The sequence below is a fragment of the Temnothorax nylanderi genome, unplaced genomic scaffold (genome assembly GCF_030848795.1).
Source record: "Temnothorax nylanderi isolate EJ_2023f unplaced genomic scaffold, tnyl_v1.0 TNYL_tig1130_pilon, whole genome shotgun sequence".
NCBI lineage: Eukaryota > Metazoa > Arthropoda > Insecta > Hymenoptera > Formicidae > Temnothorax > Temnothorax nylanderi.
Window position 1 is genome coordinate 25,396 of NW_027250192.1, and position 11,446 is coordinate 36,841.

Here is an 11,446-nt window from a genome sequence, read left to right on the forward strand (position 1 = left end):
CGAATAAGGGATGAAGCAGCCTTGATACCTGCTGAATCAAATCGTAGAGCTATTTCTGCGTTCTATCGACGATTGGCATACTGTTAAGAAGTCAATGGAAACCACTTTCAGAATTTACTCTAAAACACTCAAACACAAAAAAAAATGTAAATCAAGGTTGTAAAATTTGTAATTTAGAAAAATGTAAATAATAATTTTTTACTTTTTTACTTTTTTTACTTTTTTAATTGTAATAAAATTCGAGTTTAATTACAATTTCAAAATGTATTTGTAATTGAACGACTTTAATTACAATTCCGAAAAACATTTGTACTTAAACTCAATTTAAATCAAAATTATGTAAAATAATTAGTAATTAAGAACTTCAATCACAAAAGTATTGTTATTTACAACTCTGCTAGTGTAAATCCGATCGTGCAACCTCCACGCGGTACATCTTAGGTAACGCTGATGCCGGCGGTATCGTAGCTTTCAAGCTCCATAACTTGAAAAATACTTAATAAAAATATACTTTATTATAGTGTTTTGAAAAGCTCTCGAGGTAAACTATAAGAATATGCAATCAAAAATAGGGGTTTCCATTTAAAAAGTTTAAAGTTATTTTTACTTGGCATTAACAAAGTTATTTGTAGTCACACTAATATTACTATTTAATGCGTTACTTGAAACCCTACAACTTTTGTCTGAAACATTTTTTTCTAAAATGCGTAGTTTCGAAATATTTAGGGGTTGCCATACTCTTGGTAAACCCGGTATATATGTCGTAGGCAAATGGTTATTTTTGGAAAAAGCGTTTGACTAGGCAAATGCTATCTGCCTGGTCAAATAGCTTTCACCCATTTATTTTTGCTATTTTCCTAGTCAAATGCTATTTTCCTAGGCAAATACTATTTGACTGAACCGCTGTTAGGCAAATGGTATTCAGCGAAACATGCATTGATGTATTTCAAGTAAGTACACATGTAGGCGGGGAAAGTCCTTCCCCCACATAAAAAACTAATCTAACTCCAAGCCTATTTTGAAAAAGGTAATTCTTTAAGCGTCTTGATTCAAGCAGTTAAGTATCACGCTGGGAGTTTGTTTAGTTTTATTATGCGGGGGAAGGGGCTCCGCCTGCGGAATAAAAGTAAACAAACTCCCAGCGTGATATAGTACCTACTGCTTGAATTAAGACGCTTGATTATTCTGCATGATTGACCAGTCATTCCGCAGAATAGACCAGTCAAAACTTCGAAAGCATCGCTCTTTATCCGGTAGGATACATATTTTTCGGGCTCCCCCGATTGATTATCACTGTCGGAGTTACAACAAAGGTTTTTACCAAGAGAGCCGCAAGAAAATGTCAAAATTCGGAAAAGGCTCTATTCTGAATGCTGAAGGCTGAATCTAACCTACAATTTATATCCATTTTCCTAAAAAGCGTTCAGGCAAATGCTATTTGCCTAGGAAAATAGCATTTAAACACAAATAAACGGGCGAAAGCCATTTGACCAAGCAGATAGCATTTGCCTAGTCAGAAGCTATTTTCCTAAAATAACCATTTGCCTACGACATATACATACTTAAGGGAATCCTATAGCAAAAGCCGAAGGCCGAACTCCGACGATGTTGATAATGTCACATTTCTAATCCCGTTTTTTATGTTACCGGCCTATATCTGTCCTTGTCTAACAAGATATCTATACGATATATATGTCCTTATATGGCCACACGGCCACTTATAAACTACCAATGGCACGCGCCGCGTGCTCGACCAATCAGAGACGTAGTATCTTCGAGAAGAGAAGTTCCCTTCTAATGGCGTTTTCGATTTGCTACTCGACCCGACTCGGGTCGCATCAATGGACGTGGAATACATACATAGATATGTATGTATTCCACGTCAATGATGCTAGAGTCCTGTATACATGATGCGGCCCGAGTCGGTTTGAGTCGCAAATCGAAAACGCTATAAGTAAAGTCGAGTCTCACAAGGGGAAGCCGCGTACTTGGGGTCACTGAATTGAAAAACGTTTTTACATAGTATAGTACTCTACCAGAAGAGTACTTGAGCAAAGGGATAGGGCGCAACGCTCAGCCATTTCCGAGAAAAAAAAAAGTAAGTGCACGATTACTACGTTGTCGACCCAAGTTCAATTCCTGTTCCTCGCACTTTTTTTTATTTTTTTTCCTGCAATAACTGTTTATTCGTGTAAAATAAAGTTAATATAACCAACAATTTTTGTTTTCTCTTTATAATTCGCATTTTCAAAAGGCAATTAAAAAAAAAATTTTACGCCAAGTACGCGGCTTCACCTTGTCAGTCAGATAGATTCTCAGATAGTCAGTCGTACTAAAGTTATTTTGTAAGCTCACAGAATAAAGTTATGTAAAAGCTTAAATGTACGTGTTGTAAGCCTTACATCTTCCTAATACACCACAGTGGTGACCCCGACGTGATCGGGAACGAGCGCGAACTGGAAGTGCAGAATACGAGAGAAGAGAAACGAAGCCGGATTGTCACGCGCGAAATTTGCTCACGGCTAACGACGTGCCTAAGGATCTCAGTCGCGAGGCACAGCAGCCAACAATGAACGACGGCGTCGCGAATCCAGGAGGCTCAGGCATTACTGCAGTGGCTTCCCGCCATTTGGAATTACCGCCATTCTATCAGGCCGATCCACGCCTATGGTTTGCGCAGGTAGATCTCGTCTTTGCCAATTATAACACAACCTCGGATACTATGAATTCCGGTACGTCGCCACACAATTATCGGGCGTAGCCCTGCATAGTATTTCAAATCTAATCTTAAGTCCCCCAGCTGAAAACAAGTATGACGCTATAAAGTGGCGTGTTATGTCCGCGTACGATGAGAGAGACAAAGTACGCCTTCGCCGGTTACTACGCGGTAATGAGATGCGAGATAAAAAGCCAACGGCATATCTTCATCGGTTGCGCACGCTTGCATCAAACCAGTGCGGAGACGTTATCTTGCGCTCACTGTTTCTCAAGCAGCTTCCTGAGCCCGTTCGCGCGGTACTGGCAATTTCGGATATAGACGACCTAGCCTATACAAAGCCTAGCAGAAATGACTGATAAACCGGTAGATGTAATGAAACCTACGATTCCGCAGTTGTTGTAGCGTCAGTCGTGCAGCGTGCAGCTATTCCAAGCGGCACGACTGATGCCACAACAACTAAAGCACAGCCTAATTCGCTTACTGCATTGCAGGAATCACTCAATTCCTTAAATCTCCAAATTGCCCAAATTAAAAAGAGCATAAACCGTGAGCAGCACTATCAGCGTTCGCGAAGCCGAGGAAGAAATCCTAGAACGCGTTCACAGACGCCTACATCCACAAACAGATCCGGTATTTGTTATTACCACAGTAAGTTCGGAGCATACGCGAGGAAATGTCGAAGCCCGTGTTCGTGGACACGAGGCGCCATTACAGCACAGGAAAACTAAGACAGTCCTCAAACATTGAGGCGGTTCAGGGGGCCGGCGCGACGCGAAACCGTTTCACAATATTCGATAGGAACCAGAAACTAAACTTTTTAATCGATACAGGTGCGGATGTTTCAGTGCTCCCAAGAGACCTGGTAGACAGACGATACACACCAACCATATACCAAATATATGTAGCTAATGGCACCCTTATAACAAACATACGGAGAGAGAAGACTGAAGCTGGACCTCGCACTGCGTACAGACTTTGAATGGACATTTGTGGTAGCGCGTGTCCAACAACCGATATTAGGTGCTGACTTCTTGAGCCATTTTGGGTTACTCGTCGACCTTCGCGGACATCGATTGATCGATTCAATAACGCAACTTCGTGTCGTGGGAAGTGGGAACCATCTCCACATGTCATACACCATCCCTTTCAAGAATCAGCTGTAACAATCGCTTCAGGGAAATTCTACGAGAATTCGACAGTGTTACCCGTCCTACTGCAATTTTAGAACCCAAGCACAACGTACAACATTCCATAATTACTCAAGGACCTCCGATCGCTGAACGAGCCAGACGCCTGTCACCTACTCGCTTAAAAGCAGCAAAAGTAGTATTCCTAGAGCCTTATTCACCAAGGTATTTGCGAGCCGTCTTCAAGTCCATGGGCTTCCTCGTTGCACATGGTAATGAAACCAGACGGATACTGGACACCGTGCGGTGATTTTCGTCGTCTCAACAAAATTACAAAACCAGACAAATACCCGATTGCCCACATTCAAGACTTAGAGTAGTGTACACTACTCACTAGGATAAGCCACAAGTAGGATCATCCTTTGGTCTAGACAGGGCATTATTCGACCAAGATTTATAGGTTAGGTGTTAGTCCATTGTAGTGCAGATCGTGGGCATATGTAAAAGTCGGACGCTTGTTTCGTTATTTAACGCCAATTTTATGAACATGTTCATATTTTTAGCCTATATAAAAATATAAAGACCTAAACATAAACATGTGACACAGCGTTTATAGATATATATTAACGACTATTTGAATTTTGCGTGTTTTTGGGTACTGGAGATGTTGGAATATGTTGGCTCGGCAGTCGTGCTATAGTTTATGCAGATCGCTAACAGTCCATACTTATATAGTTAAAAACTCTATAAGTATAAATAAACTACATGTTGTATAATACATTGTATGATACATTGTATGATGTATTATATGATAAGTATAAAAAATATATCTATATATATAAAATAGAATGTCTGTATGTATGTATGTATGTATGTATGTATGTTCTTTATACACTCTTAAATATTCAACCGAATTTTTACCAAAGTATATGAAATAGGGGTTAGAATTTTCGGGAGTGTTATAGAGTGTATAGTTTTCGTTTACGATCTTTTTGGAAACCGGTATCCGAATTTTTCCACTTTTTCGGGAATAATTGACCGAATCTAAAGAATTGTATATAAACAGGAGTAGAATTTTCCGGGGCGTGTCTCCTAAAGTGTATAATTTTTCTGTTACCGATCTTTTTGGAAACCGGTATTCGAAAATTTCCAATTTTTCGGGAAATAATTTACCGAATCTCAAAGAATTGTATATGAAACAGGGGTAGAATTTCCCGGGGAGTGCTATAAAGTGTATAATTTTTTGTTACCGATTTTTTTGGGAATCGGTACCGAAATTTTCCAATTTTTAGAGAATTAATTTACCGAATCTCAAAGAATTGTATATGAAACAGGGGTAGAATTTCCCGGGGAGTGCTATAAAGTGTATAATTTTTCGTTACCGATTTTTTTGGGAATCGGTATCCGAACTGATAAAGGAATTTTCTTCGATTAAGGATATTGAAACACAAATAAAGTCGTTTGAAGAAAAACGACTCCCGGGCGAAGCCCGGGTAACCAGCTAGTATATATATATATATATATATATATATATATATATTAAAACTGATAAAATATCAATAAAAGTAATAGAAAGTTCATGCAATAATATCAATAACAATTAAAACCAACTTAAAATAAGCCATGATAAATGTAATAAAATTCAAGTAAAAACAATACTTGAATTTATTTAATTTTTTGAATAACGTTTCTCTCAATCTTCCAAATCGATATATTGACGTCAAATCTTCTATTTGTAACTTTGATTTGAAATAAAAAAGAGGATAAAACATTGCAAAAGATGTGATGTTATGATGTTAAATAGCATCGAAAATTATAAACTACCATTCAAATATTCTCGTGTGCTTGTACATGATTATATCTAAATGCAACAATGTAAAAAGCATATAAAAACTATTTCACTTTTTATATACATAGTTCTTTCCAATTTTGCGAATTACGTCAGTTTCATATAAAGATATTGTCTCAATTAATCCGTAATTCAGGAAAGTTTAAGAAAATAAATTCACTAGTATCTATCTATTATGTATAACTGTAGAATTTTGTTTATACATTATTTTAATTATAATTATATATTAACTCTATATCTATATATGTATATATATGTATAATTCAATGTTACGGCTGACTCATCAACGCCCAGCCCAAACCTCTAAACCTAGAAACATGAATTTGAAGAGTATATTCCTACTATGGCGTAAGCACTCACTAAGAAGCGATTTTTAGAAATTCGACCCCTAAGGGGGTGAAAAGGGGTAAAATGTGTTTTCACGATTTTCTCAATATCTCTTGGGCCCGATGAGACATCGACTTGGTTTTTGCTTACAAAATTTATCCAAACAAGTGCTTAAAAACATAATTCAAGATTTTACCCTAATCATCTATCTATCAATCTATATATCTATATCTATCTATCAATCTATATCTATATATATATATAATTCAATGTTACGGCTGACTCATCAACGCCCAGCCCAAACCTCTAAACTAGAAACATGAAATTTGAAGAGTATATTCCTTCCATGGCGTAAGCACTTACTAAGAAGCGATTTTTAGAAATTCGACTCCTAACGGGGTGAAAAGGGGTAAAATGTGTTACCGTAGCGGGGTATCATGCTAGTATGTATATATTAATCAAGAGACACGGTAGTGTCTCGCGCCAAGTACACGCGAAGCGAGACGCACCATGACTCTTTTACGCGACGCGACGAGTTGCAAGCATTATAATTAACCATAATAGCAGTCCTTATCAAACTTCTATACTTCTGTGAATTTATATTAATAAGACAACAAAAAGAAGAAAGATTTTGTAATTTGGTGATCAATTCTTAACTAAAGAAAACTGGACAAGAGTCAAGATTAGTGCACCAATAGAACTATAAATATTGAAGCAACTACACACTGCCAATGCTATGAATATTATACATATGTAGATATGAATAATATATGAATATACCGAGAAAATATAAACAATTGTAAACCATCGAGTAAGTATTATATCGTATAAAGATCTGAGTTTTTAAGGGAAAGAATACGGTTGCGAAATCATTAGGCAAAACTATCCAGTCTTATGTTCTTTTTCTCATCACTTGTGAGTCAACGTATTCAAATAATCTTTTTCTATTCTTTTTCCTATCAATTCGAAAAATTATTACAGAGAAAAGGTTACTTCAAAAGATAAAATAAACCTAAAGTATTGTCTCTGCTCCTACTTCATTATATCTGTCATAGTAACTCGTTCCAAATTGATCTTTATTGATTTTTATCGTTATTATATAGGCTTATTATATTCTTATTGATCTTTATCATTTTTCTTAGCATTTTACAGGTATAATATGTGATTTAGTTTATACTTATAGACTGTAGAGTTTTTTATTTTTGATATAAGTTTTGTGGACGTTAGATAATAAAATCGGAAAAATACTGGGAGCATACAAATAAATTTAATACCGTCTCTATAATAAGAAACTTTCTTATTACATCCAAGAATCATTTATATAGAGCTCAAAATATGCAGAAAACAATTTACTTCTTTTAAAAAATTGAAAAACAAAAAAAAAAACAATTGATATTTTGATCGTTTTAAAGCATAAAGTATATTTCCTTAGAATGAGGATGTTTATGTTGGTTACCTTATTGGCAAATAAATTTAAGATACGCAGATGCGAAGGAGCAACACAGAAGAATGTTAAAAATGCAGAAAAGTAGAACGTTAAGAATATAGGCGTGCCAGTCCCAAGCCCGGATAAAGGAGGAGGGTGAATGGCTAGTAAATGAGTCTTGGTGGCGGTACCTAGGCCGAATAGGAACTGCTATTAAATACCAAGCAACACTCAAGTCGACAATCGTCGATGAAACTAGCAAATCCCCCCTAGTGGGATGGGTAATGCCGAGTGTTCGGCGTCATAAAACCGGAATCCCTCGGCTAAGGCATGGTAACCCCGACAGAAGGGTCCCTGGCCCTCCAGGTTGGGGTTGACGATAGGCCAATACCCTATCTCATAAAACCTAACTATTAGCAGACAAGAGAAGGAGCCTCGGACGGGACGGATCAACTGGAGACGGAAACGACTACGATCTAAGAATAACGAGATGAGATTTGCGACATGGAACGTTAGAAGCCTTTTCAGACAAGCTGCATTCCGAGAAGTCGTAGAAGAAGACCAAGTACAGAATAGAACTGTGCGCAGGAGATAAGATGGCCTGGTAAAGGAATATTGCATAAGAAGGATGGCACTCTGTTTACAGCGGTAGCACAGACAGAAAAAACCAGTTTGACACAGGTATCTTTGTGAGTAATAAACTGAGCGACAAAGTCACAGATTTCGAACCAATAACCCCCAGAATCTGCAGAATTCGAATGCATGCCGTGCCACATAACATCACTATAATCTCGGCACACGCTCCAACGGAGGACAAGAGCGACGAAAGAAAGACCGAATTCTATCGCGAGCTCGAGGAGGCATACAATAGCCCCTAGCTTCGACATAAAAATCACCTTGGGAGATTTCAACAGCAAGATTGGAAAAGAAAAAGTCTTTCACCCCACAATTGGAATACATAGTTTACACGACACAACAAGCAGTAATGGCGAGCAGCTGATCAATTTTGCAACGACAAAAGGAATGACTATTTCCAGCACTTGGTTCTTGGTTCCCACATAAAAATGTTCACAAGGGTACGTGGAAATCACCAGAGGGACAAACGGTAAACCAAATCGACCACGTCCTGGTGGATATGAGATATGCAACGCATATAACAGATGTGAGAACCACAAAAGAGGATCCAATGTGGATCAGACCATTATCTGATATTGGCCAAGATAAGAACTAAGCTGATACACAGGAAAAGGAAAACTGAGGAAACAGGGAACACCATATGGAACAGCGAAAAATTGAAAGAAGAAGAGATCAAACACAACTTCAGAGAAAAGGTAGAAAGTAACTCGCTACATACAACTGACAACAGGAAGAAAAACATAAACCGCTGTGGGAAAACCTGAGAGCAGTATACTTCATTCAGCCAAGGAGGTGCTAGGAGAAAAACGAAGAGCCTTAATAATCATTGGTTTGAGGGGAAATGCGCGGAAGCGATTAGAACCAAGAACAAAGCTAGGAAAAAATGACTCAACAAGGAAACCAGGATACCAATAGACAACTATAGAGAGGCAAGAAGGAACGCCAAAAAGCTACTGAGAAGGAAGAAGAGATCATTCTTGAGAGAAAAAACTGAAATCCATAGAAAAGAACGGCTGGACCGGGTGCCTAGGAAATTTTACAAAGAAATTAAAAACGAAACGAAAACAGAATTTAAACGCAATGTAAGTCATAAGAACTTTATCCGGCGAAACTGGCAACAAGTCAGGAAGAAATCATATAAAGATGGCTGGAACATTTTACAGATACCTTCGCGGTACCGGAGAACGAAGAAGACAATACACAGGCGTATAGCACCTCTGAATTACGGGAATACGCCCATCTCCCAACATAACGGACGTCAAGGAGGCGGGTGAAGTCCTTAAGGGACTATAAAGCACCAGGGATAGATACGATCACGGAGAAATGTTGAAAAAACGCGGGTAACGCAGCGTACGAAGTCTGCACCGGCTGGTAGAGCTCATCTGGCAGGAGAAAGGCCCAATCCCGGAGGACTGGATGGGAAGCCTGATCAAACCCTATCCCTAAGAAGGGAGATTTAACAGAATACCAGAACTACAGAGCAATCACTCTCTTAAGTGCAGCATATAAGATAACCACGTCTATCGTACATAAAAAGCTGGAAGACATATACGAGAGGGCGATAAATGAATATCAGTGCGGCTTTAGGAAAGGAAGATCAACTTTAAACCAACTGCATAACCTGAGACTTACCCTAGAGAAGCTGTGGGAATACAATATCCCGTCGTATCACCTATTCGTGGACTTCAAAACAGCTTACGACGGTATCATAAAGGCAGAGATATGGAAGGCGTTAGCAGAATAGGAGTGCCGGATGAGCTGATACGGGTGTGCAGATGACGGACATATATGACGGAGGGTTCAAGGGTAGAGTTAGAGTTAACGGCAAATTGTAAGCATCTTTACGATAAGTAAGGGTGTTAAGCAAGGCGACGGACTAGCCCCAATCTGTTCAATCTAGTCTTGGAAGCGGTTATAAGGAGAGCAAATGTCAAAAGGAACGCCTCACTTCTATACCAGAGCTACCAGATCCTTGATATGCAGACAGACGACTTGGATATAGGGGCAGGAAGAAGCCTAAAGCAATAAAGGCGGCTTATGCAAGACCCATAGAGAGAGAGAGAGGGCTAAGAAAGTGGGGTGGAGATAAATGCGGATCAAGACTAAATGCATGATAATATTCTAGCCCAGGCCACACCACATAAGTAGGAGAATAGGACCAAAATAAATAGAGGATCACATTCTTTCGAGATCGTCAAAGAATTCACCTACCTGGGATCAGTCATTACAGCAGACAAAAATGAATCTACAGAAGTTAAACGAAGGCTAATGAAGGCAAACAAAGCGTATTTCAGTCTTATCTCTCTATTAAAATCAAAGAGTTGACAAAGAGCCTCTAAAAACACAATATACAAAACCTTATTAGGCCCATGTAACATACGGCTCGGAATGCTGGACGTTAAAAGACTCAGATGCAATAAACTGGGGCTCTGGGGGTATTCGAGAGAAGAATTTGTGGTGCAAACAAGATCAACGAGAACGAATATAGGAGAAAACTAACAAAGAGTTGTATCAACTTTACAATGACTCTGATATAGAAACGCACATTAGAATAAAAAGACTGAGATGGTTGGGACACGTGAACAGAATAGAAGAATCTGACCCTTGCAGAAGAATACTACACAATGACATACATGGCACGATACGAGAGGCAGGCGAGAAAACCGATGGTGGAGATCAGTACTGGACGATTTAAAAAGCTGAGGCTAGAGAACTGGAAGACTAAATCAGGGACCGTGAGAACTGGAGGCGAATTCTCTATGAGGCCAAGGACCTCCTTAGGCCGGAGAGCCGTAGATAGATAGAGAAGAAATAGAGGTGTAAAAGTTTTTAGGAAAATTTAATTATAAGTTATCGTATATAATCATAAGATAAAAAGTATACCATCTACTTTATAAATGTATAACGCGATACCTGTCGTTGGCGACTCAGTCGAATGTACCCGCTGTTGCATATGTCAGCTGTAGGAGTTCCCGTAACAGTAGCCGGTCTCCGGCATTCCTCATCATGCTCTTGCATACCGGCAGCATTTTGTCCAAGATCCCTCGATTCTCGACCTGTAGCTGATTTTTCTCGAACGGGTTAGGTCGTCCGCCTCCATTGCGGAAGCGACACATCTTCCATCGGTTGCATCGGTTCTCTGACAGCGTGGGGACGGCGTTGGTCTCCTGCCTTGACGATCGCGGGCTTTGAAGCCTCCACGGCCCGGAGATATGTTTGCACCAGAGCTTACGCTCTGTCGAGGACGGTGCCACTAGATTGTACATCTGTGCGCCGTTCTGCGAGGTGTTGACGAGATAGAGGGAATCTTTCTCGGCAGCGTGTTGACGCACCAATACAGGGGATAGTTTGACAATGGACTC

General features: G+C 39.2%; 1 protein-coding gene across 1 annotated transcript in view; it reads right to left on the reverse strand.

The window, feature by feature from the left end:
- LOC139786732 (uncharacterized) overlaps positions 1 to 11,070 on the reverse strand; it is a gene marked incomplete at its 3' end in the record, with an annotated part of 34,978 nt that extends 23,908 nt beyond the window's left edge. Inside the window, exon 1 of the mRNA XM_071725854.1 lies at positions 10,998 to 11,070. Coding sequence (XP_071581955.1) covers positions 10,998 to 11,037 — 40 coding nt within the window. The remainder of the gene's footprint in view (positions 1 to 10,997) is intronic.
- Between the last annotated feature and the right edge of the window lie 376 nt (positions 11,071 to 11,446).